Source organism: Rhamphochromis sp. 'chilingali' (genome assembly GCF_963969265.1).
Source record: "Rhamphochromis sp. 'chilingali' genome assembly, chromosome: 14".
Lineage (NCBI taxonomy): Eukaryota > Metazoa > Chordata > Actinopteri > Cichliformes > Cichlidae > Rhamphochromis > Rhamphochromis sp. 'chilingali'.
Window position 1 is genome coordinate 16,038,576 of NC_137941.1, and position 27,729 is coordinate 16,066,304.

A 27,729-nucleotide genomic window follows, 5' to 3' on the forward strand; every position below is an offset into this window, starting at 1 on the left:
TTGTGAGCGAGTGACTGTTTTCAGTCGGATCCAATTTCGCTCTGCATCATGTGTGCAGAAATCAAAGCAATGATTATAATAATAAAGGCAACCGGCTTGATAAAAGCTTTATTCATAACACTGCTTGCCAATGACAATAAGTGTACTGTACACATCAGTGTCTTTCTGCATATAGATTAAACAAAACTCTGTAATACTTAAATATAGACAGGTCTGGTCTAAACATCCAGTATTATTTAGATAATACATTTTCTTAATACACCCAATAATATTACAACTCAGGAAATCACTAATAATTTATCGAATTGTTCTTATTTATCATCTCTGAGCACTCGAGTGAAAACAAAATAAAAATAGAATCATTAAAATGTGCAGCCGGGGTTATATCGCTTAATGATGTGAGAAAATAAACCAAAATTTAGCAATTGTTAATTAACAAAATATATAATTTTATGTATGCTGTTGGAAACTACTAAAGAAAAAAAAAAAAAAAAGGGGGGGGGGGGGGGGCTTTCTTCTTCTTTGTCCTGGGATAAAGGGCTCCAGAGAAGTCAAAGCAGGCAGGACAAGTTTCTCCTGAAAGAGAAAAATATGTTTCATTCAAGTGTTGTGGAAACATTCAAGAACTTCTATTGTCAAGTGTTGGTTTCTGCTTACTGTAAATGATATGCAGTCAGAAGAATTAAGGCACTGCTATGGACCAGACTCTCCCGTTTGAACATTGTCACTATTAGATGGCGGTTCACCCTCTTCGCTCTGTAAAGTAGAGCCATTGCTATCCACCTCGCTATGTTCACAGTCCTGTAATGCACAGAAAAGAAACAAACTGCAATCACTGGATTTCACTGCTATTTCAGACAATATAAAAGAGGTAAAAGACTGCAATATCTTTTAAGGTATTTCCTTAAGATGTGGGCTACAAGTGGGATTTGTTGTAGAGAGGGGAAAAGGATCATCCCTACACAGTATAATACAAAAAAAGTCATACCAGCCATTATGTCTTTTAAGTATAGCTATATACATCGTTGAAGAAAGAAAGCACACAACACTGCACCATTAAAATGTGGACTATTTCCTGAGGGTTTGAAATTGTTACATGCTTCACTGAGTTAATTAGAATTAACCTTGATTTTTCATCTACGCACAATAGTCCTTTTTATTTACTGCCTATTGAGAAAAGTTAAAGATTAAAAAGGAATTCACAACTTAACTCTGTTCAGGATGCATAATCTGATTTGTGAATTACCAGCAATATATCCAAACATTTCTATCATGTGGCATGCAAAAAAACAAATAAATGTATTAAATTTATTTACTTTGTTATTTGCCTAATAAATCTTTTTTTTTTTTTCCAATTTTAAACTAAACTTGAAAGTTTTTGACAGATTTCTAGGATGTTTTCCTATTTTTATGAAAGGCAGAAAAATAAATTTGTTAGTTACATACTGGTTAGTATTAACTGATTATGTGTGCTTTTAATGTACTGGGAGTGACAAACAAACCAAATTCTATATTTGTTGCTCAGTTATTAGAAAATTGTTGTCTTAGGCCACAGTTACAAATCACACTGATCAAAACTCAGACAGCATGCGGTTATGAAACATGCAGTCTCATCATGTCCACAACATCCCGCACAAATAATTAAGAAACCGTAAAGTGGCTTGAATTGTTTAGTTATTCATTGCCAGTGGATTGCGCCACTCACTCATCCTCGTCTCGCTCACAGCTTCTCTTATCATTTCCTGAAATTAACTATTAACATACAAAATGCTACACCACAACCTTACTGATCTTTAATTTCAACAGGACAAGATAAACATTCAGTCAGGTAAAAACACGCAAATCCCTATGCTTTGCCTTTAAAGGCTTTGGGAATATAGCAGGTAATCTATATTAAAACCAAAATTGAGTTTTAAAAATGGGTCACATGAACTATATAACAGTATTCCATTATTCATCAGAGGTTATAATATTTCTGAGACTCCCCACGGGCCAAAGCGTAACAGCCTTGCACAATACCAAACCAAAAAGCTCAACAGCATTTGGAAAACAATATTGTTATAAGACGAATGTCTTGACACTCTTGTCTACATCTGTAAACCTCTTAATGGAAAACCAAGTGGATGTGTTAACCATCATAAAGGAGGCTATATGTAGTATAAACAAGCTACAAATAATAACTGTAGTCACATAAGTAGATGATAAATTTATTTTACTTTAACTTTTTACTTACATATTTTAATGTCAGTGTGAAGCACTATGAACACTAACCTTGAGTTTAGATAACTGCTTTGACTCTGTGACAGATGAGAGACTTGGAGTTGGAGAGACAGGTGGTAACACGGGTGAGAGAGGTGGCTTTGGCCGATAGGTAACAGAATGACTCCTTTTCACAGCCGAGGACACTGCCTGAGCAAAGCGGGACGGGGTGGCAGGAGAATAAGGCCTGGGTGCTGCAAAGCTTCGAAATTTTTCCAAGCTTAGCCCAGTGCTTGGCTCTCTAGCTGGCAGACTACTTTGCCTTGTCATTCTCATGAGGGGCACATTCCTGTTGACCTGTTTAGGGGTCAGCTGAATATTAGCGGCCCCTGTTGTCTCCTCGTCACACTGCGCAGGAGGAGGAAGAGGAGGGGGTGGTAAGTTTGCTCTTTCTGCACTTCCTTGAACTTCCCTCAGGCCAGAGCTAGAGTTGGCGCCAAGACTCTTCTCTGCTGCTGAAGTTACATAATACCCAGGTGTTTTTTTGTGCTGTGACAAGCGGAAAGAGGCAGGCTTAGGTTTCGTTGCAGGTGGAATTTTCATTTCCTTGACCTCTGCTGGGGACCCAGCTGGAGATGCCCCAACTGAGGATGACACCTTGTCTGTGTTACATAAACTTGTCGGTGATGACAACTGAGTAGATTCAGGTATACCTCCATTAACAGTGTGTTGATTAGTAGCAGTGTTAGGCAGTCCATCTTCCCTGTGTAAAGTAGAATGCAGCTCACTTTTTTCCTTTGAGACTTCCTGTTCCATCTGTCTTGTGCTCTCATCTGAATGAGCAGAACCAGTATTGAGTACCTGTTGTGAGGCTTCAGTAGGCGTCTCCAGTGTCAATGCAACTTCAAAATATCTCAGTTTCTCCTGAGATTTCGGAGGCACAATAGTATACGTCGTCATCCCCACCTTGGGGATGTAGTCCCTTGTAAGTTCGTTGGAAGGCTTAGGCTTTGGCTCAGAGTCTGTGGCATACATAGGTGGCACTTTTGCTGTGACAGGGGCACTTGGTGTTGAATCTTGGCGTAATGAGGTCTCCGAGGTGGGGGGTAATGCTTGCTCAAGCTCAGGAGGTCCCAGATCCTCCGTCAAAGTGGCCATATCTTTTTTCCCGGGTGATTCACAGACGGGGGCAATTGCTGGTGAGGAATCTTCGTCCGCGTGTTCCGGCAGGGGCACGGGGAGCTGTGTGAAATTTGATTGCACTTGAGCAGTGGAGCATGATGTGCTGGTGGCCACCGAATTCTCCCTGAGGCTTTCAGCGTTTGCTTGAACAGAGGCCTGTGTCTCCGCATTCAGCATTACAGGCGGTGGGAGGCTGCTAGTTGTAGTACTGCATTCGGTTTCAACACTGTGAGTTGCAGACTCCTGACAGATGGAATTTTCAACTTGAAGTGGGACACAATCTGTAGAAAAGGGAGAATTTTTCATGTGAAACAGGCATTTTGACCTTCTTTAAGAGCAGACTTGCTTAATTAAGGCAAAATGTAGAAGAAAAAAAAAGTAGAAAACAATATTGCAGTGCAAACCCACTAGCATCTGCCAGTTCAGATGAGTCTGCGCCATCAGTTTTCCTCACAGTCTGAGTTACAGAATCATTCACTGTGCTCTGCTGTTGACTGGGAAAATAAAACAAAGAATTAAAGGTATTGCTAATGCAAACATGTCAGACTTGAGTTTCATTACTAGAGTTCATTTCGTACTTGCCATCTGAAGACAGATCAGGGGACTGATCTTCCACTGACATCATGCTCTGTATCTCAACATCTGGGGACGGGGAATGTGGCGAAACATCAGATGACGTGTTGAGGCTGTCGTCTACTCCTTGCATTTTACTAGCAGTTGCAGACATTACAGATGCAGTCATCTCCTCTTGCTCCCTTATTTCTTCCAGTCTGTGAGTAGCATCACCTGCTGGAAAGCATGATGAAATAAAAAGCAAGGTCAGTCAAAGGCCTATTCTAATACAGAAAGGACTATAGTAGCGTATCCAACATCATATATTTATAAAACAATATTTGGCCAAAGGGATGTGTTGGCTGTAAATTACACACAATTTTTAATACAACTAATGCTATTATAAACTAAATCTGCCACAAGGAAGGTGCCAAGTTTCTAATTTAAATGGTTCTGATAAATAAACTCCACTGAACGATCCTTTACACTTCATTCTCCCTTCTCCAGTTCTTAATTTAGCGCTACGGGAAGCACTCGCACAGGGGCGCTGAGCTAAAGGAATTTCAAGGCCATTTAAACAAAGCTTACTGTTCTCACCCTCTGATCTCAGCAGCCACTGAGCCACACTAAGCTACGGAGCAGACGACCTCTCTCTGTGAAGTTAGCGCTGGGAAAGATCAAGAGCAGCCAGTGGATGAAATGATAAAATGTTTAGAAGGAGAAAGCAGTGACTGTGCATCCTGTAGCTGTGAATTATAACTGGGGGATAAGTGACGAGTGAAGGGATTTTGGATAATAATAAAAAAAGGAGTTCTGAGACTTTTTAACGTCAAAGTAAAAGTAAAGAAAACAAAAAGAATCACAAAACTTACTTTAATAAAAGCACACCACTAGATATCACCAAAATATGGAAGCTAGAAAACAAGCTGTGATCTTCGTTCTGTCTTTAACTGAAGAATATAAGCCAACCTTTTTTTCCCTCAACGTCAAATAACAATATTTTTAGGTTTTGCTTTAAATTGATCTATATACAGGACGGGCGGAGTTTCCCCTCACAGGACAAATACAGCAAAGGTTCACTGTGTCTACACAATCGCAGGAAAGTATTTCTCAACCAAGAGAAAAAATGTTAAAGAATTCAAAACCTGCAGAGATTTGGAAAATAAGAAAAAAGCTTCCTTGTGTATTTTCAAAATATACATGCTTTGATATTTTCAAAAAGGAATTTACAGGTGTTTGAGGACAAAATACTAAATATAGTCAGGAAAACAGGGAGAATAAGCTCAAGAGCAAAAACACTAAACCACAGTAGAAGGGCAGAGATTGTGCAAGCAACACCATACTGGCACAAACTCTTGTTCACAAATGAAAAATAAGACATGCCAAAAGAGCCACTTTTAGTGTGTAATTGTGCATGCTCTGAGCAGTGTATACAGAGGTTCTCGGGATGTATAATGAAGCACTTTGCAATTAACACCACTAGGAGGCACACAAACCAAATGAACAAAAAACAAGCTTTAGCAAAATTCACTGTTGAGCCCTTCGCACACATGCCAAAATGTCACACATTTAATCCAAATCTACACTACAAAGTCACTTTTATTTATTTTTCATTATCACTCAATGTAATGTAAATAAAAGACCAAACCTTGCACATTTTCATCTGGAAAAACAGGTTCTTGAGCAACTGCACTTGGAGATGCAGGAGGAGGCGGCGCCTTGCGTTTGGTTCTCTTCAGTGAAGACTCTGCTGACGACCCACGACTCAGGCCACACACCTACATAAAAAACATTTTTATTTTAATCAGCGCTCAAAAATAAAAGACGTCGCCTTTTATCTTGTCAGTTTCGAATTTTGTCAGAGGTTTGCTCAGATATCAGACACACCATGTTAACAGTGGCCTCACCTGATCGCCGTGCAGTCGAACATTCGGTTCAGAGTAGAGCCTCTGGCGAGTCCTAGGGTCAGAGGTGCAGCTCTGAGATACGAGGATCGGAGGCTGGGGTGCACGCCTCTTCTTTGGCGCATCAGTCGAGATTGTCGGAGAGCCGAGCGGAGACGAGTTGGAGCTGGGCAAAGCCATACTGAGTGGTCGAGGCTTGCTCACGAGAACAGGAGAAGCTGGGGCACTGGCTGTCGTTGGCTTTAAAGAACAAACATCCAATCAGAACATGATAAGAAACCTGTTTCCAAACAACACAGTGAACATTAACTAATAGCAAACCAAAGTAAACAAACCTCCCTCTAAAGATTTCAATGTACTTTGTGATACAGCAACATCCCAATTAGTAAAATTAAGATACTTTTTCTAAGTCACATTTACCTGGTCAGATTTTTTCTTGCTTTTTCTGAACACGCCAAAGAGGCCTTTATTTTCCTTTTCTTTTTGAGTTTTATCTTTGCCCGGTGTGACTGTTCCTGAGAAACAAAGAACAACCCCCAAAAAACATGCTGTTATAAAAACAGAGAGACATGTGATAACTCTGTTGGTGGCGATCGTGTGGTGAAACTGAAATACCTGCATAACTCGGTGAGTCTGGACACACAGGCGTAGCAGGTTGTGCTGTCGAGTCAAAAAGCATGAGGTTTAGTGCAGAACGTGAAACACACAACAATGACACACAACAAGCAAGCTGGAGAGGTAGAGCAAGAAACACATGGGATAGCCAATATGCAAAACCAGTGAGTTTGGCCTTTTACTATAGTAGCACTCACCTTGTGTGTCTCTTGCATAAACCTCCCGTATTGCATAATCATTAAGAGAATTGGACAAGTTTAAAGGGGTCCTTGATTGGACATCTTTCAACAGGATTGTTGTCTCTACGTCAAATTCGCATTTCTCACAGATTGCTGGTAATAGTTCAGCAAGGGGGACTCGAGGATTTACTCGCAATATAGTTTTCTGGGTCTTTTTGTAGTTTATCACCATCCGAACAGTTGCCTGGAGAACACAGAAGGAGACAGGTTGATAATCTGTTGTGGTGTTTACTGTGTGTGAGACTATAACGTTCAATGTATTCATGTACCTCGGGCATCTGAGGACCTGTCTTCTTATTTTTATCCTCCCCTTTAGGTTTAAGTATGATCTTCTCTGCATCTAAAGTTCCTATGAGAGCACTGGGTTTGAGCTTGATGTTGTTCTTGTTGGAAGTAATCAGCTCTAAAGTGTGACTTGAGGGGTTCAAGCGATACTTTGCACAGAGTGTCACCAGAAGATCCATTAGGGGTTCGCTGAAAGATACACAGAAATAAATATGTATGATTAGTTCAACATAAGGAAAAGGAGACATATCATAAAGAAGCAAATGAAAGTTCATTTGAAAAAATGTGACATAAAGTCTCAAAAAAAAGTAATGAAAACTATTTTTAAATCAATTTTTTTTCACTGTAAGTCCTTTAAATTGCTTTAAAAAAAAATATCAGAAAAAACATTTAAATCCCTTATTGAAAAGGTTACTAAAATTTGAAGATGATCATCTAATAATCTGTTTACCACGGCAGATTCAAATCATCCATGTAAAAAAATAAACAAACAAACAACAAAACTTATGTCACGCAGTGACAGAACTGATTAAAAAGCTGCAAGAAACAGTGCAATGGAGAAATACAGGGATTTAAGTCAGCAACAGCCATGCAACATTGTAGCTTTACTGACACTGTCAATATTGTCACAATGTAACAATGTACCTTGAAAATAACCTCTGTTGTGTAGCAACTCTAAAGAGGCTTAGACACAGGAAAAAAAGGTCAATTTAATCTGATCACACTGGATTAGTTTCGGTCATTTCTCAACACACAGTGCGAAGTGCAAAAGATAACTCTGAAAGAATATTTATAAACTGTGTGCATTGTGAGAAAGATAGTGATAGCTTAAGTAAACGCTTGACTAAAAGTTTGACACACATGTGATTACAATCATGCAAGTCAGACTTAAGAGTCTGAATTTAGGTGTATTTAAATGCTGCATGGTGCTATTCAATACCAACTCATCCAGGACCACAAAACTACGCTTTTGAGGGAAAAAATATTACATTAAAGCAAAAAATTAATGAGGAAACACTGCATCTTAATTTAACTGGACAAAACCGGATCCTTTATATTTACATGAAGATTGTGTTTCTTTCTCGCAACCAAACTTTCAGTCACAGAGCTCACTTTTTAAAATAGTCAATGACGATTTGAATTTCCAATTTTTAGGAAAGGGTTAACACTCACTGAAGGATGTAAAAACCTTAAAAATATCATCATTTAATAATTTTACAAAATAGCCTTTTTTTGGTAAGTGGATTTGTATATTGCTTTTCTACTCTGACTGAGTACTTTTGTAATGTAGTACTTCTATTAACCGATTCAAAACATACAAAAAAACCACATTGTACAGTGTAATATTTTATGTCACATTTAACCATCACACACACACACACACACACACTGAGCTATTTAAGGGTCAGTCTCTTGCACAAGGACACTTTATAAACTGAAGGTGCCTGGGATCAAACCACCAGCCTTCAGTTTAGAAAACCTCACATACTTCCTGAGCTACAGCCTCACCAGAGAGTGCATTTCACTCTCTGTAATATGTATTCCTTTGATTTCTATTTGGTAGGCATTTGCACTCTTTTGACTTCATGGGTTTGGATCTCAAGGCAATACCTATTGAGTCAGTTTTTTATTGGGTTCTAGAAATTTGCAAGTTACAGCTTGCAATGCTGCCGTTTGTTTCTAATTAGATGATGTCATCTTGTTCCATGTATCTGCACAAAATCTCATCTCATTTTATTAGCTCAGCACGCATACGGCACATCATTTCGCAATTTTAATTGAATCTTTTTTACGAATTTCTCACATAATTGCCTACAGGCATTAGTAAACCACGCAGTATGCAAAAAAACAACACTCCAGTATATTGAGTTAATCCAGACTGATGTCTGAATAAAAATAAAGAGACACAAACATGCCGTCTAAAACCACAACCTGCAGCTATCCCACCTGTTTGACTCATAGACTTCATGCACTGACTTAGTTTACATCAGTGTCACGATTTAGTGCTTAATGTTTTGAGTATTAACACACACCACGTGGAAGCAAATAACAAAAATCATCCTTTATACGCACACTAAGTATATACAGATATAGATAAAGTGATCTGTACCTTCCATGAACTATGGCCGTTGTTTCCACTCCACCAGGCAGAACCACGGTCAGAGAGAGTTCTTTATCAATAAGGTTCTCCTTCTGGTCCATCTTTAAATAAGGGTTTCCTGGGTACCGCTGGGAGAAACCTGGGGACTCCAGCCTCTTTAATCCAGGCGGGGATGGTGCTTTGCTTTTGGTCGACACCCTGAAGTTGGACAAGAAACAGTAAATTATTTTCAGGATGGCTTCATTATTCATAAAAAGTCTGGCTTCTGCTCTGACAAAGCCAGACAAATGAACATTTTAGAGTTTACTGGGGTTGCTTTCCCTACTTGTGTGTGCATTATAAGAAATGTCATTAAATGGTTTCTGGGACTTCAGACAATATTCTGATTGAAAATCAAAATGCACTAGACAGAATGAAAGAAATCTTTCTTCCTCAGGTTTTCACTAAGCAATGAGGGTAATACATGAAAGAGATCAAGTTCACTTTGCAAACAAGTCACAAGACAACCAAGTGAACAGATTTACTCATTGAGCCTGAAGAAATGGCTCTGAATGGACAGACATGTGAGAGACTGATAAAAAGATCCAAGCTACAGAACTCAATTTCAGTCACAGAAACCGTGCAAGGGAAAATGTAGTTTTATAGTGAAGTGCTGTTCCGTGTGTACAAGACTGTGCATTAGTGTACAGCACTTGGTACAGTTAGAAAATTTCTCTCCAATGTGTGCAAATATGACAAACACAATTTGAGTGTTTGTCAAGGCTCAACATTCCTGAAAACTATGTAAATAAAGTGTGGTAGAGAGCAGTAGCAGTTATCTGAGCTTTACAGGCTGATCTGGCTGCCACACATGCACACACCCACACACACCTTTTATTCAAAGACTTTCTGTCAGCTGGCCATCTGTTAGACATATTTAAAACATCTGTGACAAGTAGAATTTCAAATAATGACACCGTTTCCACAAAGCTTTTGACTATAAATTAAAATGTTTTGATTTGTCATTATAAGGTTTAAAGATTAACTGTTACACATTTTGTTTTGTATTGCCTTTTGTCTGAAGAGAAAAACAAAAAAAAACAAACAGCGGATGCTGTCATAAGAAAGTCGAATAAACGGCACATCTAATCAGTGAGTCAGTCAAGATTCGCTAACTTTAGAAACTTCCAGGTGTCATTTTTTTTATTCAGTTGGCGTAAGCGTAGATTAACACAAAGTTCTGCAGACCAAGCGCTGTGAATTACAGCCTGCAAAGTCTTACGTGGGGGCACGTCTTATTCAAACAAAGGAATCCAAGCAATGCAAGGTCACTTGCTCCACTCAGCCGAGTCTACCAAAGGACTATTAGTATCGCTCTGGGGGTGGATGTCCTTAAACACTATGACATTTATATACACCACAAACACACACATTTATTTAAAAAAAACAAAAAAAAAACAAAAAAAAATACAAGAGTAATGATACTCTTCAGACACTATAAATCATAAAGTAACATATAGGACTTTACTTATACTAAGTTGTATATTATGAAGTGCAGAATCTTTAGAATGAAATTTTAAAAAGAATACATTGAAAATGAAACATGCTAGTAAACAGCGCTGCAAACATATGCTACATGACTATGATTATGAGCCTACTGTTCTAAGACTGGGAAGCTGGAAAAATGCATCTGCAGCCAGGGGCTAAGAAAACTAATTTTTAATATAGTAGATACCAAGACCTCCAGGACTGATGACTGAAAATATTCAAAGTTTACAGAATCCTGCGTATGCCTGCTATGTAGTGTTGCTCAAATTCTCCAGTTATCAAAATTGCCACAATGCACTGTAAAAAGAAATCAGAAAGTGATGGTTACTGACAACATGGCTGATAGGATTTGCTTGCCTTCAAGCCTTCCAGGCAGGAAGATTCCTTTTCTTTTATATTATTCTTGGTTTTCAGCTGCAGTTGTGTTAGGTTTAGGAAAAGATCATGATTTGGGTTGAAACACACCCTTTAAACAATGTTTATCACCCCCCAGAGAGCCTGCCTGGCATGAAAGCCTTCAAGGCAAACTTCTCCCATGTGCAAAAACCCTACCATCACAGTGAGTGCTTTTGAAAACTGACAACACATTGCATGCTTTACTAGTGAATACTGCGCAGCATTTACAGCATTATTGTTTAATAGTTCCAAAAGCATACACTTGACAGGATGTATTACCTTTAAAACTGAAAGGAACAAATAAATTCTGAGTGAACAAAACAAGAAGGTCAACTGCAAACCTCACTCAAACCAACATCCATAATGTAATCCATTAGTTTGTGTGCAAAGTCCTTTTCTGACCTCTTGGAATTGCTAACCAGTTTCAAACTTGTAATTTACATCAAATACATTATTAAAATATAACCTTGAGATAATGCCAATCAAAGTCGTTATTTAGTCTTAGCATTGCTGTCAATGTACAGCGTGTATTATGAGGGGAAAAAAAAAAAAAGCTCCCTTGTGCATCATCACTAAACAGCTATTTTATGTCCTGTTAGATATCTCCACCACCGCTTTGCCTCTTAAATCTTCAGCTGATTCAGTTACTGTAACAGTTTGTACCTATATCAGACTCATTAAAACTTTGTCCATTAGAAAGTTGTGCACATATAGACTTTACATTAAGGCCAAACTTGTACTTAAGAGAATAACATAACAGTAAATCCTCTCAAATATAGTTTTAGAGCAGGGGTGGGCAACTCCAGGCCTCGAGGGCCGGTGTACTACAGGTTTTAGATGTGTCCTTGAACCAACACAGCTGATTTAAATGGCTAAATGACCTCCTCAACATTTCCTGAAGTTCTTCAGAGGACTGGTAATGAACTAATCATGTGATTCAGGTGTGCTGACCAAGCGTGATATCTAAAACCTGCAGGACACCGGCCCTCGAGGACTGGAGTTGCCCACCAGTGTTTTAGAGTCTTGAAATAAACATGTGATCTGCACTTCAACCAGACTTGAATACCATCGTCTAACTTGCTTTCACAATACACATCTGAAAATGTTAACATCTAAGTAGGCGAAGGGCCTTTTTAACAACACAGTGAAAGAGTTTGGCGATGTTGTGACATGAAGTTCTCTTGCTGTCCTGACTTTGCCTGTATTTCCACAACACACATTTAACTGCACTGAATTACATTGATGTCATAATGTTCACCAAATAAAATCTGGAAAAACCTGTTCCAGTGACTATGCAGCCTTTTAAAATCCATAGACCAGAGCACAGAAAGAAATCTTAAGTAAGAACCAAATTAGATTTACTTTTTTACACTTTTAGACCTCTTCTACTTTGAGAAAAGAAAAAGAAGGGTTTACTAAATTAAGTGTTTGACCTTTGACCAAAATTCCTATTAGAAAACAACAATGCATCAGTCTTATATTAGAATGAGTCAATTAAAAGCTACAATGTCTTCAAATGTTTTAATCACTGACTGTTTGGATTTTAACCAGACAAATCAATACAGTTCAAAGTTCAGAGGTGTAGTCTGCTGATTTCAAAGCTTTGTGTTGACACCATTTTTCTAAACACGCTTATCCTCCCCATCTTTGTGTGTTTGGTCACATTAGAATTGTGATTTTGTTGTGAGTAAATCTCCGATAATTGTACAAATTTGCCACGCACACCAGTTCCTCTGCATGTTTCTAAACTGACAGGTACATGCGTCGCAGTGGAGGCAAGCTGTCGCTTCTGCAGCACCTGGAGCAAAAGCATTTGTCACACTCCTTTTGCATGAATATTGCCATCTTTACTTTGGGTTTTGCAGGACGAAGAGCAGTAATGAACAGTGTTAGATGAAAAATAATAAGCAGGCTACAAAGATGGTCCCGGATCACCACGTATAACTCAGGAAATCCCTACAAATGACAATAGAAATTCTAGACAGACATTCACGCTGTTCTCGGCTCTGTGTACAAAGTGCTGATTCCATTAGTTGGGGTTACTCATTTGGCAAAACATTTGGAGGATAATCTAAACCTTTTTTAGATACCCTGTAAATGAACCCAATAGCAAGATAACTAGTTTTACTCATATGCTTTGTTCAGTGGAAAAAATGCATCATGTGATATTTGACTGAATGCGCCAAACAGAAGCAATTAATAAACCCCTATGGAAAAATACACAACAGCTTTGCATCGGTTCCAGAGTCAGCTCGGTTTATACAGCTGTGTCATCAGTGATCTTTATCATCACATATTAGGTAGGTGACAAACCCAAGACACACAAGCTGGTTGGTTTGTGCCATCCCAGCCTGTGTTGATGAGTGGCTGAATGAGACGGAGACATGTTGAAGCTTGACTGTGCTGTTTCATTTACAGGTTTCTCTGGGAGGTCCAGCACTCAAAAACAAGCCCATTTAGCATCTGAGAACAAGCCTAATGGACATGATCACAGACTACCAGGAAATAATAGAAACCTGTTGCTGCTGTGCCATGTCTTCTACTTTATCATAAGATAGTCTTGTAAACTTTAACAGCAAAAGCAAATGAACTGGAACATTCACTATGATGCCTTGCCTTCTTTCTCGATATAATGGCAACAAATTTGCAAACTGGAATGTGTGCAACATTAAAACAGATAAAGACAGACACGTGGCAAATTAAAATAAATAACAACACAAACTATCTTAATGAGGTGTAGGCCACCATCTGCCACTAATAACACAAACTAATTCTTCCTTGGCTTTGACTCTGAGTTTCTTGATCTCCACTGACAGGATATTCTGTCATTTGGTGTTGTGATGACGGTGTTGGTGAAGAAGAAGTTGAAAATCTCCCTATTGTTCAACTAGGTTTTTATCTGGGGATTTGGAGAGTCATAGCACATGATTCACTCATTCATACTCATCAAATTATTCAGTGCCTGCCCGAGGGATGGACACGCACTCATCTTAGAAGAAATCACTCCCATTTGGCAGTCTTTCAATTATAATACAAAAAGGTAATCACTCAAAACTCCTTTTTTACTGACTTACAGTACAATACAGTCTTCAAGCATGATAAAGTCATCAAAACCCCTCAAAGGTTTCCAGTTCTATATGTCAATAACAGACATAAAAAGTTACGGTTAGAGGTCTTTTCGCCATGTTTCACACAAGATATCTGGTGCTAGATCACAGGAAAGATGCATAAATTTATATCTCCTTGATCAGATTTGGGAAAACAATAAAGAGAGATGTAGGCATAGAATAAAATCTTAATTAAATCTGTCATGCAAGTGCTTCTACAAATTGTTCTGCATGTCATATATGGAAAATATTTTTTAAAAGACAGACATCAGATAAGAAAGATCGTGTATATAGACACTTAGCTGTGCTTTACAATAAACAGCCAAACATGAAAAACATAATCTGACCATCAGCAGGAGCAAACCAAAGGATACCCAGATTCTCCACATAACATACATGCTAGGCCACACTTTTACCAGGAAAAAAAAAAATGTAATTGCATATGTATATTTGTTTTCTACTAAAGTCAGTTAAATGGAAGAAGGATCAAATAGGACTAACTCTGAAGAAACTAAACCAAGAATAATCTAGAACACAAACACAAAAACATATAATGATAATGAAAATAATAATAAAAGACTACTGTGCTGTACTAGCAGCTGCTGGGTAGCTGGATGGCCCCTTAGGGAATGATGGGTTCATGCACGAGGAAGCAAACAGTTTCTCTTTTTTTTTTTTTTTTCTTCTTTTTCATAGAAGCCCTTTGGTCACACTATCAGACAACACCCTGATTATTTTAAGAAGCAAGAGCAACAATTCAATGCTCCAATGACCAAAACACCCCAGATCTCAACCAGCAGTAGCTTACTAGCAGTCAAAAGTACAGGCTCAAACATGCCACAATGCAGGAAGTCCCACACACCCTCAACTTCAAGTCAGAACACACATACTGCTAATAGTCTGAATGCAAAAACAGTGAGTACACAAAAGCCTTTCAGGGTCCTCTCCAACGCCCTAAGAACACTTAAGTAGCAGCAGTGTTACGGTGTACAGATAATCACACAGACGGAGCAATGAGAAGCAGAAATTAGAAGAGCAGGTGAGAGACCTGCTTTTCCTCTCAGTGTGCCAGCAGTTCATTCCAGGCTCTTACCTCTTCACCTAAAGTTGTTCCCGCTCAAATAACTTCCATTCTGCTGTGTGTCTCCCATGAGTAGTCAGACAGACTAAAATCTAACAGTATAGCTTTAAAGGGCCCACCTTAAAGCCACGCCCAAAGCTGTGACATCAGAAATCTGCCTCCTGTACCCAAATCCTATCAGCCCTCTTGCTGTGCCTCTGAGAGTTTTAGCACTCTCCCAGTGGCCATGAGCAGAAAGGTAAGCAGCTTTGCCTCCCTGGGCAGAATCCGTGGGCGGAGCCAATGGACAGTCTACTGGCACACGCTGCAGCATGTGTGCTCACAGTGCACTTGGTAAATATGCTGAATTGTCATGTGTTTTAATCATGAATGATCTACTCATGATGGCAATGATGCAATTATGGCAGTAAACAAACGAGAGAAGTCAAAGGGATTGCATGCTAATTTATTTTATCTTCTCACTGGGGCTTAAACCCATCCTGGAAATTTTCCTGCTCACTAACTTCCTCAGGTGGTGCTGCTGTGTTTACTTTTCATTAAGACATTGCCAACTCTTCAAAACCACACCTTACTTCTGCAGAACTGACTCACTCCCAAACCATGTTAGACGAGTTGACAGTTACGCAAAACAATAATGATAGTGCTACTTGATAATCAAAGGTATGAAAATAACATGTACTTTGTAACAGCATGTAGTTCCTCTTCATAAAACCGAGAAGCCCGGGATTTGGATTGCGTTGAAGCATTAAGTTCTGAAGTTTCACCTAATTTTCCTCACTTCAAGAAGAAAACTCTGAACACACACTAAGTATACAACACTAGAACTAACAATATTCTAAAATAAATAGAGATTTCCTGTGTTAATTTGCTCCAAACACTGTGACCGACTTGAAACTCTTTATTTTTAATTTTTTTTTGCTTTATTTAGGAAACTGTACACTGTCTGGTACGGAATACATTTGATTTTCTATTGTGAAATGAGTGCTTATTGCCAGTGCTTTATCAGCAGGTCTACACTTTCACTTTAGAATGTGCAATCCACTCTACAAACACCACCACCAAATACCATCGAATGATAAGGAGGATAAAAGATGAATGGAGATGTTGGTATGTAGCAGACTGGAAGGACAGAGTTAGGGAGTTAGCAAAAAGATTAGTTGCTGCATCTGAGAATCTCAATCTAATTACATCATCAATCCATCAATACTCCTACACTTACATAACCCATATACAGTCACACAAGTGATTCTCTTTAAACCCTAACCTATTATGACAAACTTGTCCCATTTTCAAGATTTCCCACCCTCATTTCTGCCTTCTTTACTCTATGTTTTGTCTCCCAGTCACTCAAGGACAGCCTAATAGATGTTGGGGCTCCCCCACAGTCAAGCTGTCTGTTGACTGCCACTAAAATATTTCATTACTAGAGAAGGCAAACACAGTGGGCCACCTCTGCAGATGGCGGCTAGGTGACCTAGCCACCACATTCAGTGTCCTCGCCGTGAAGGAAAAATCCCTCCTTAGTGGGGTGGCAGCTCCCCCATGCTGGATTTTCAGCCAATTTGTTAAAGACGGTCTGATTTATTCCTGCGCACTGCAATCCTAATATAGCCAACCCCCATCTGTTACCTGCAATTTGTGACTTTGAGCTTCACCTTCCTGCACCACCCCATTTTTCAGCCCACATTAAACAGAATCCCTTATCTTCATCCGCTTCATCTCCCCTATTCCCCCTTCACAGAGAAATCATGACAACTGCATTCACCCATTCAAAAGACCACACCTACACTTACCTCCTTGCTCAAAATATATTTTTATCACTTGTATAACAATTTTTTAATCGCAAAAAAAGTTATAGAGGCGCATAGCTGGAGAGACGGCGGTTCCCGAAGAAAGACAAAACACAGGGCCAGAGCCGCAGCTGGTAATTTGGTAAGAGGTCACTCACTGTAAACACAAGCTTTTTAAGGAGGGTCTGGAAAGGCCATTACTTCCCAAGCAACGTGGGATGGAAAGAAATTAGGAGGAAAAAGAGCACATGGACCCTATGAGAACTCGCCACCTCCTATGTGTATCGTTTATTACTGCAAGCAAAACAAAAACTTGTTCCCACAGCGCTTTTTTATATCACCTGATCTAACTCAAATTCTCCAGTGTCATTAACATAAATTTGCAAACTTCTAAAAATATCTAAAGACCGATCTTGTGACATTATTAGCATTTTGCTGTAGTGTATAATATCCGCTTGTCACAATCTGCCTTAGGCAGTTTGCATGTTCACCCTGTGCCTAATGCTACTGCAGAGCCAGAGTAAGCTTGCGGGTCAGTTAGATAATGACATCTGGGTCCATTCAGTGCGATTTCTCGACATAATTCCAGCGGTGAACTGGACCTGCTATGGTACATTACCCTCACTTTATCACTAAGCAGCTCAAATATTTTCACACCAAACATTGCACCATAACAAAGCCACGGCTATGTAAAGAAAAATATGTGTGCCAACCATAAAAGAAAGAACGCAGAGCTTTTTTTTCAGGCTGTCTGTGTTTAAATGAATATATTTCAATTTAATAAATCTGTCAGAAAGGTGAACATGAAAGAAGTCGACTGGGCTGCCAGGAATTCTTTTCAAGATACACATAATAGCCCCACTCTGGAAACTGCACAGAAAAGATAAGGCCCAGTAATTATTACTTCAGTCTCTGTAGATTTCACTAAACACAGATTTATTATTTTTGTTTTTTAAAGGGACACTTTAAATAAAGTTACTTAGCGAGAGAGCAAACATCCCCCTCGAGTCATAATTTCAGCTAGCACACTGTGTCCTCTTTTCTGAAACAATGCAGCGTTGTTTTCAGTGGGGGGATCTTTCAAAAGCACGGCATGCATTTGATTTTTTGCTGATCACATGAACTGAGACTCTTTACAGCATGGAGTAATACACTATGTCTAACTGCAGTTTTTACAAAACCATGCCACAAAAAGCACCACAGCTGGAACAGCCACACTGCCTGATCCACACTCCAAAGTATTTCAACTTCCTGCTCAGTTTCAGTGTGAATGCCCTCGCTGAAACTGCTTACGTGCCTGTTTGTGTCACCCTGCGGTTCATTAAGTTGCTACACTGTATGTTAGCAGATGATAAGGCTCACAAGAATATCAATTCATTAGCAGTCTGACAACTAGTAAAATTCAACATAGGAACTGTGTAGTGCTTCAACGCGCATATGCATGACAAACATACTGTATGCACAGTGATAGTGCCCTCTAGAGAAATATATCATGGTGTACAACTTCATATTACACCTGCCTTTTATTGTCCTGATGCCAGTTTAAGCTTGTCACTGGGAGAATGTCTTGTTAAACAGATCTGCAGTAAACTTAACTCACGCCTGTTGTGATTTGCTGGCCTTTTTCTATATCTCATCTAAACAACACAAACACTGATAATGAAGGTCATGCAAATGAAGGGAAATTGTTCTTTGTGACATAAAATGTCTGAATGTTGTTGGAGATATGTAAAAGTTTCTATTGAGGCCACACAAAGGCCTGATTCATGCGAGGTCACCCTGAATGTTACACAGGCTGAGAGTGGGAGGCATCCAACTGTTATGCCCTGGAAAAGTGCATAACAGAAACAAAGAGGGGCTACATGCAGGCAAGATCTGTGCACTAAACTCACTTAAACAGGTTGGTGTGAACCTCAGCGTTTTAAAACTAGAAAAATATTTGGGTTTTTTTTTTTTTTTAAAGAGAAGAAGAAAAAATTTGAACTAATATTCTTGTCTGTTTATTAAGAAGTTTTGCTGGTATTTACGGTCAGTGCGTTGGATTCAGTCTGGTAACAAAGACGAGCCATTCTTCCCCATTTTCTGGATGATAGCCATTTTGACTGGTTTAGCCTCTTCAGTCTGAAAGCATCCATGAGATAAAACACCCAGTATTCAAACACACACTAACTCATTACCCGTAACAGCTTGTCGTTTTCTCATTTTCCTCTTGCTTCATTGCATCTAGTGGGTGGACATCTTTAAATCACACCCTTTGCCTTGCCGTTTGAGCACACAGAATCTGAGTGGGACTTCTGATGGCACCATGCTGTAGGCCAAATTATAGATTTTTCTAAAAGACGACAGACTTGTTGTGTCTAGGTATAATTTCAACAAAGAAAGGGGAAAGACTCTAGCCTATTTGAGGCCCTGTGTTTTCTGTACCTTTACTTTGGTCACTGTGTTTCAAATTCCACATGCCTGCATTCTTCAAGGGTCTCAGTTTGATCTGTCAGTCTTGTCATAGTTTTCATCTGTAACTCGTGTGAGCAGCTGTGCCCTATGACTGCCTGCACGTCAGGGAAACAGCTGTGGCGATTCCCAATACCTTAACTAATTCCACATTTTACCCCCGAGGGAAGCCAGCCATGTGAGATCATGGTTTAAGGTGTGTCCAATTAGTGGGGCCAGCTCCAAGCAGTCCACTGCTGGAGTAGGTAGGAATTAAAAAGCCTTCTTACTGGACATAATAGTGATGATTACAGTTAGAAATGGTTTTCAAAACTGTGTTACTGAAATGCTAAAAGAAGACACTAAGAACTGAAGGAGGAAAGAAACACTACCTATTGTCAAAATAACATATGTGTATGTGCTAGCAACATCTCTGCTTGAAAACAAATGACACATAGGTTTTGAGGTCAGTGCAGTCACACATAAATCTTCATGTATGACTGCGTTTCAAAAAGCAAGAAGCAGTGGGTTAAGTCACCCCAATTCTAATAAGCCAGAAATAAGACAGGGAACACATGTCTTCATCTACACCCCAGCAGCTTATGGAGGAGTGTGGTTTACTTTTCCAAATAATACTCAAACCACAGAGAGATTTAGGTAGTCTGCTACTCCCCGTTGCCAGGGAGTGTGGCTGTGCTCTCAGATGACACAATACTTATGAAATATGAATAAAAGTCAGACTGAAAGAGCTGTGTTTTTTTTTGCTTTTTTTCAGTGAACTATAATGTGCCGGAATGCTATTTTAACAAATGAGGAAATCACAGTATGCAGGGCAGGACTGGAAACTTTGTATAGCTATCGTGGAAGACTGAATTGGAAACTGTCATATGCTCAAATTCTCCATCTCACCTCTAATTTCAATCTGAAAATCTCGGCAGATCGCCTCTGAATGCCAAAAGAGTGAGGAGCGGCTATAAAAAAAGCTCTGGAAACTCACTCTACCCTTTTAATGATTCCAACCACTGGAATACAAGCAGCTGACATCATCTCCAAGGCTATGAACCAAAAGCTGATGGGAAATTCCATCCTGTCATATATGCACAGCATTTTTTAACTGCAATTCAAACGTAACAAATCAGTGTTTGCATTACAGAATATCAGTTTCAACCCCAACACACACACACACACACACACACAGGAAAAAAAAAAACCCCACAAAAAAAAATGCCACCAGGCTCATCACAGAGACAGGGGGCAGAATGTTTTGCCTGCAAAATAGTTCCCATGACCTCTGCATATGGTCAAGGCAATTTCTCAGTAAAACTCAGAGAGCAGGAAATGAAGAGAGTTCAAAGGTTGAAACATCTACAACAACTGACTCTGCTAAGATGTACTGAGTGATAGGAATGTTAGCTGAAAGTTTCTTATGCAGATGCATTAATTTACTGGTTGTTAAAAAACAGCTGGCCATGAGCAGCCAGTTGTTGTCAGAACCCCATTTGCTAGCGTTAGGTGGAAGGGTATCACTGTGATATTATATTTCTCCACAATGGGAAAACTGATACACAATTCCATGTCATTATTTCAGTCTTTCCTACTTCTGTTTTCTTTATTCATTATTTGTATTATTATTATTATTATTATTATTAGTTTTTTTGCAGATCAGCACCACGGAGATTGTTCAGTTAAAAAAAAACAAAAAAACAATAAAACATGATTAATGGGCATAACACTTCTGCTGGAACACGTTAGATCCTAATGATTTCTGTGTTGGCTGACAGATAAAAGTTATTACAGCTGGCAATCCAAATGACTGCTCTACATACCTCAAATCAGAGCTCCGTGGATGAGACTGGGATCCATGATCATCCATTACTAAATTCATTGGTTTGACAAACTCTCCCGGACTAGTCAAACACAAACAAAAAGCACAATTCATTTTTAGTGGGAGCAAGCATACTAAACGTTGTACCAGTTTGTCAAACCTGCTGCTTTCAAGTGATGCAATCGGGCAAATACTGAAATATGGGCGAATCCCACATGAGGTCATCAAATTATCATTCGCATCCAGTCGTTTTCCTCCTTTCTTTGTATACAGAAAATGGCATTATGATTTAAACTGATTACTAATCACGCCTTACCATGAATGCAGCTGGTTTTCTAAGCAGCTTCCAACTTCCATCGGTGTTCCAAAAAAAAAAAAAAAAAAAAAAAAAAAAAGTTAACCTTAGTTGTGGAGTCCTACTGTCTCGATAAGAGATCCATGACCCCGTTTTGCAGTGCGGTCGTTCATTTTTCTGCGGACCATCCTAGAGTAGTTTATCCTCCTCCGTCCCTCCCTATGAACCACATGCAGTCATATATGTGTGTCTATTGACACGCTGCACAACTCTGCCAACTTTTCTGTGTACAAGACGCTGCATCGCAACACTGAAGCGCAAAAACGGGGCGTTTCTCTCATTTGCTCCCTAGTACTAATGTGGCTTTCAGAATATAACGGCAGCGCATTCAACTTACAACTTGGCATGAACACGTGAAAAAACAACCCAGCACGACCATCCCGTAATAAAATCCACAAGCGTAGCCCGTCAAAAGACTCAAGAAGCCTAGTTGTTTTTTTACTTCCTTTTAATAAACGCTTTATTTGTCTGCAGCGACATCATGAGGGTAAATGTGGAAGCCAACAATCCCCCATCCATGCATATAATAAAGTTAAAAGTTCCAGTCTGTTAAGTCTTAAAAATAAATAAATACATAAACACTGTAAAGCGTATCTTGGAAAATATATGGCGTGTTCAGTTTCTGAAAGATCTTGACTGCAAATAACATTAAATCACACCTGAAAAATAAATGAGAGTATTGTATTTAAATCTATGCATTTTCCAGGGCTCCTAAAAACAAACAAACAAAACAAAACAATATTTCATAGACGTTGCTTGTCTTCCTTTCTCCAGTCTTCCTGGAGCATTTGGGTGCAAAGTGTCTAAAACCTTTAGAATATCACTCCCCAGCATATGTAATCATTTAAATATTATTTTTTTCTGACTGATGAAGCATGGAGCTTCATCTGGAGCTTCATCAGTAGAAGCTCCATGCACACAAACTCAACAAAAAACATTACACATAATGCAAATGTCCATCAAGAATCAAGAATCCAGGATTCTTGATATACACTTAGAAAAGAGATCACAGGGCACTGCATCCATTAAACACACGAATAACAAACAACAGCACTAAAAAAGCCCATGTTGTTAGGAATGAAAGCAACAAGAGAAATAACAAAATAGAAAAAGATATACCACGCATTAATTATTTATGTCTTACTGATCGACCTACTTGATACCCACAGTAATTCCCACCATGATAATTTCTAGCATCTCTGTCCTTATTAGCTACTTGAGAAGATTCCCATAACCACTTCAGTACAGTACTCCCTCCGGCACGCTGGGGCAGACACAGTCTCTTTCTCTCTCTCAGGATTTTCCAACAGGAATCTGTGCCAGAAGAAGCGTGAAGCATCATAATCGGACAGAAAGGCTTATTTTAAATCATTTTTAAAAGAAAAAGAAAAAAGTTCTGCTTTTTCAAGTAATTTTCGAAGTGAAGTCTGCACCTGTTGAGGATGGAAAACTAATGGTGAGTTGAAATCACAGTGACTTTTTGTCCAAAAAAAAAACAAAAAAAAAAACAACTTTCCAAGCGGTCTCCTGTAGTTAGACTCATAGAAGAACTCACCTGCTTCTTCAGATATTAGTGGGGCTGGCTCAGTGTCAGGAGTGCATGGGGAGATGAGAGTGGGACAGCTAAGCCTGAGCCAGTCTGTTTGGCCTGACAGCAGGTCAAGTGATTTATTTTACAGCTGTACAAAGGGTCTGCTTGCACCAATTACATCATGGCTAAAATAAAACAAACACATTATTTTTGTTAGAAATGAAGTAAGTTTCTTTTTGCTCTCTCTCCTTTTGCTGTCTTCCTAAAAGTCTTTCTCCTTCTGTAGTTTAAACCAAAAGATTACATAATCTGTCTGTACAGTAAACATTCCTTATATCAGCTTTTATGACAGTAACAGCTTTGGAAGGCCTGGGGGATGGAGGGGAGATGCTGAGAAGTCAGTGTTACATTTAAGAGACCCTTTCTTGGTATTTTAATCTAAATTTATTGTTCATATGTGCACATGATTTTTCAACCTTGGCAGTGCAGCAGTCTTCATAGCTACATACACATTATCGATATCAGTTTTTATGACAGTAAACGCATCGGAAGCTCTGTATAGAAAAACACGATGGGCAACAACTAGAGTGCAGATTGTGGTTCACAATATATTACAAAAGCAAATGGGCATGGCAGCATTTACTCATTTCATCTTAGATGACTTCCTGTTTGCCTCACTGTTCATGCCATTATTAGATTGTTGTCAGTTAGAGATGGGAGTGTCCTATTTGGTCTTATCCACACTGTATTGCAGTCTGGCAGTTTTTTCGTGAAAGCATTTAACATTTAAGCTGGAAGAATATATTATTTGAATGTAATGAAATTATATGAATCACTAACCTCATTGTAGTCATCTCCAGGTGTGCAGTATAATAGGTGAGGGTTGACCAAAACTAAATATTTAGAAGTTAAATTCTCATTCTGTGTGACAGTTTGTACAGTGTGAACTCTCATCCCCCAAACCACTGCCCTGTTGCACAAATATTTGCATATTTTATTTCTTTGCTTTGATGCATTGTTTAGCAAATGTGTTAAACGATGTAAACGTGAGCCAACAGATCTGCAATACAAACATCTTTAGGGGAAGTGTCTGAATCAGGGGCGTAATTTCCAGGGAGGTTATGATCTCCCCAATAAAATTATGAATTATCTTGTATAAATAGGCTGTTAATTTTCTTTACTCATTTCAGTTATTACCAGCAAAATAGTTGCATGTTTAAGCATCTGGGAATTTACCCAGATTTATTTAGACAGAGATTTTGACCCCCTGCCCCCCCAAATGTTCAGCACAAAGTTACGCCGATGGTTTGAAAAGTTTAACCCACACAGCCCCCAATTTTAAACCAAATCACTGATAACAAATCGATATTAGCAATATAGGACTAATACTTTATCCTACAAGTTTAGTATGTAGCCCAACTAAATAAAAATTTTAAGAAAAAGAGTAGATATTCTTCAAACATGCACTATGAAAAAAACCCGAATCAATATCTTAACTGGGGCAGCACGGTGGTTAGCACTGTTGCCGCACAGCAAGAAGGTGCTGAGTCAAGTTAGGTCTCCCCTGCATAATTGGGTTTCCCTGTGTCAGTTGCACGTACCGGGCTGTTGAAATCATGGACAAAGAGTATCCCACATTCTTGATTTTTAGTTCACAAACACTTGTTGTAATGACTAACTACTCCTGACATTTTCCTGACAATAGACTGAATGCAAAAACATTGGATAAACCTATTTTTCTGAATAGAAATTTATAATAAACTCTGAGTCAAATGGGTAATATTACATTCACAATACTTTCATTTTAATTTTCACTTAATGTCATTCATAATATATTTTAAAGATGTCTACAATATTTGTAATATAGAAGATATAAAATGATTCCATGAAAAGTACAATACCTTACAGTGTATACAGTGTATATAAGTATGACTAGGTCATTGAATCAGTGTCTGTTGTGAGTCTCAAGTAAGTTGCCTGCAATGATATTTAAGGTCCAGCAGGTGTCAGTATGGAGCAAAACTGTGTCGACACAGTTTGGGGAATGTGCTGAAACGCTTCACGAGGCCTCATCTACCCATCACTAGGAAACAGTTGTCAAGGTCCACCCTACTATATGCCACATTATGATAAACGCAAGAGTCCTACTTACCACTCTCTAAAGGGCTAAACTGAGAAGCTTTCCTGAAGAGATCTACAGTGCTTAGCTTCCTAATGCTCTCAGCCACCTTAGATGCCTCCTTCTGGTAGTGAAGCGCAGCTGTTTCTTATAAGCCCGCCAATTGTCAACTGGGAAGGTGTGGATGTTAGTGGTGCATTCCTGGACATCAGGTGAGATCCTACCCCAGAATCTACTTCACTACAAATTCATCTCATGTAAACAATAACGTGGCGCACAGCTTGACGTGAAAGGCACATACCTTTGACATTGCCTGACACACACACACACATAAATGCAAAAAAGGAGTTTTGAAAAAATCTCCGTTTTCGGTGATTCGAAACGCCATTTAGGTGTGGACGAAACAGCTGCGTTTTCAAAAATACCCGTGTAGGTGTGGACGTAGTGTAAAAGAGTTAGTCGTTTATTTTCTTACTACCTGTCATTTATTGCAGATTACTTGTATTAGCTTAATTGTTTACTAAATGTTTGAGGTGTGAAATGGAGAAAAATATGGATGTGTGTGGTTGGAGGATGTGTGTGTGTGTGTGTGTGTGCGTGCGTGCGCGCGGGGGGTGGGCTCGATCATTTTTCTTGTAAAACAAAGGGGGGCCTAGCAAAAAAAGTTTGGGAACCTCTGGGTTAATTGGTTAATCCAAATTGCCCATAGGTGTGAATGGTTGTATGTCCCTGTGTGTTGGCCCTGCGACAGACTGGCGACCTGTCCAGAGTGTACCCTGCCTCTCGCCCTATGACAGCTGGGATAGGCTCCAGCATCCCCCGCGACCGTGAAAAGGATAAGCGGAAGTGAATGGATGGAATATCTGAACTGTCACGTCTATTTTATTTACAGCCCATAGCCTATGGAATCATGGAAACCTTGAAACGAAACTGAAAAAAAATATTGTAACTGAAATAAATGTATTGAAAAATCTTGTATCGAAACCAAAAAAAATTGATAGTGAAAAACAATTAATTGAAACTGTTTTCGCTTACAATTTTTTTTTTTTCGGTTTCAATCCATTTTTCAGTGTCACTCTGCTGGCACTGTTTTGGCGTCCGGGTGCGCGCTGGGGGGGATTCCGGCCCGCATGTATTTGCATACATTATAGAGGCCACTAGTGCTGACCAAGCTGCCATCTTTCTCTCTTCCCGTCTTTCAATGCCTGCTTCAATTTCAGCTTGACCCTCCAAACCGCAAGTAAGTAATAATTTTTTTGTCATCTTTCCTTGCTGTCCCACTGGACTGGACATTAGTTTAGTTTTTTTTAGCTAGGTATGGTGAAGTTGTGGTAAAATGCTGGTATTAGCCTATTCATCGTAGCAAGCTACCCTGAAGCTAATATTTGCTAAATTTAGGTGTTGAATGGCCCAAGATCTCATCAACAGGCAGTGTTGGATGCACGTATTTAAAATACAAAATATGAGTAAATGTATCCGTTACAGTTACTGTTCAATAGGTGATATTGAGAATACAGTTAGTTTGTTGAAATAAATGGATTACATGGCGGTATTTTCCTGTTTCATATGTTAGGCTATGGTCTCTCTATTTTTGGTAATTCCACGCTGGTGGAAACCCAAACAAAACTCGCAAAAGAGCCTCTAAAAATTATTATACACAATGATTTAATATGAAGGCAATAGCAGAGTGTTACAGGCATCGCCCTAAACAATGTAGCCTCATGGGCAGTGTAGTCCGTGCTGCAAGGAGAATGGACTGCCATACCCGTTATGTGTCTGTGAGCGAGGGAGGGAGAAAAAGGAAAAGTACGAGCTGTTACGGAGCAGAAACGGGAGCGGTAAGCATGTAAATATAATAATAGCCACTGCAGCCAAAAAGAGTGTCTGACGAGCCCAGCTGTAAGCAAGCTGTTAAGACTCGACTGTACATCGTGTTCGTGTTTTGGTCCGAAACAATAAGCAGCCTTTCAACGCCTCTCTCTGTCTCTCGCTAGCAAACTTGACCCAGACAACAAAGTAAAGCTAGTTTTCAGCTAGGAGCCCGACACGGACCCGACATATTAGCCAGAGGTCCCTTTACTACGGTTCGGAGCCGCGGACCTGTTTTATATATGCGCTGAATAGTTTTCTACACGAGATCGCTGCAAAAAGTGCAGCCTTACCTAATGTCCACCCTACTGTTACTCATTTATATTAAGATTTTAACATCTAGTTGGTATTGGTATGGCGAGTAGCCTTCAGTAATAGTAATAAATCACACAGCAATAGTACATTCATGTAGTTGTAAAGTATTCAGAATACATTACTTCTATAATCTTTGGTAGAATACATTTTAAAATTAACCTTCCCAACACTGTCAACAGGTTAGCACCTCATACCACAGTGCACCAAAGCAGTCTCATGAGTGCTGGGAAGGACAAGCCCAGAGCCCAAAACAGACAGTGCAGGAGATGACAAGGTTAGTAATTGTATGGTGAAAATTATACTTCTA

The 27,729-nt window shown here is 39.2% G+C and overlaps 1 protein-coding gene across 4 annotated transcripts; it reads right to left on the reverse strand.

Moving 5' to 3' along the window:
- Window positions 1-93: 93 nt before the first annotated feature.
- On the reverse strand, window positions 94-21,986 carry cobll1b (cordon-bleu WH2 repeat protein-like 1b). Of its 4 annotated transcripts, none has more exons than XM_080902342.1 (14): window positions 21,550-21,986; window positions 21,235-21,315; window positions 9,087-9,275; window positions 6,961-7,165; window positions 6,650-6,875; window positions 6,453-6,497; window positions 6,258-6,352; window positions 5,841-6,077; window positions 5,582-5,711; window positions 3,960-4,167; window positions 3,790-3,875; window positions 2,272-3,662; window positions 658-801; window positions 94-576 (listed from the first exon to the last, which is right to left on the reverse strand). In XM_080902342.1, exons 1-13 carry the CDS (start codon window positions 21,588-21,590, stop codon window positions 694-696), a joined length of 3,042 nt encoding a protein of 1,013 aa, XP_080758468.1. In that variant the 5' UTR covers window positions 21,591-21,986; the 3' UTR covers window positions 94-576; window positions 658-693. The 4 variants fall into 4 exon arrangements, with proteins under 4 accessions (XP_080758468.1, XP_080758467.1, XP_080758469.1 ...); XM_080902341.1 differs by having other exon boundaries at window positions 3,960-4,170; XM_080902343.1 differs by lacking the exon at window positions 21,235-21,315 and having other exon boundaries at window positions 3,960-4,170.
- Between the last annotated feature and the right edge of the window lie 5,743 nt (window positions 21,987-27,729).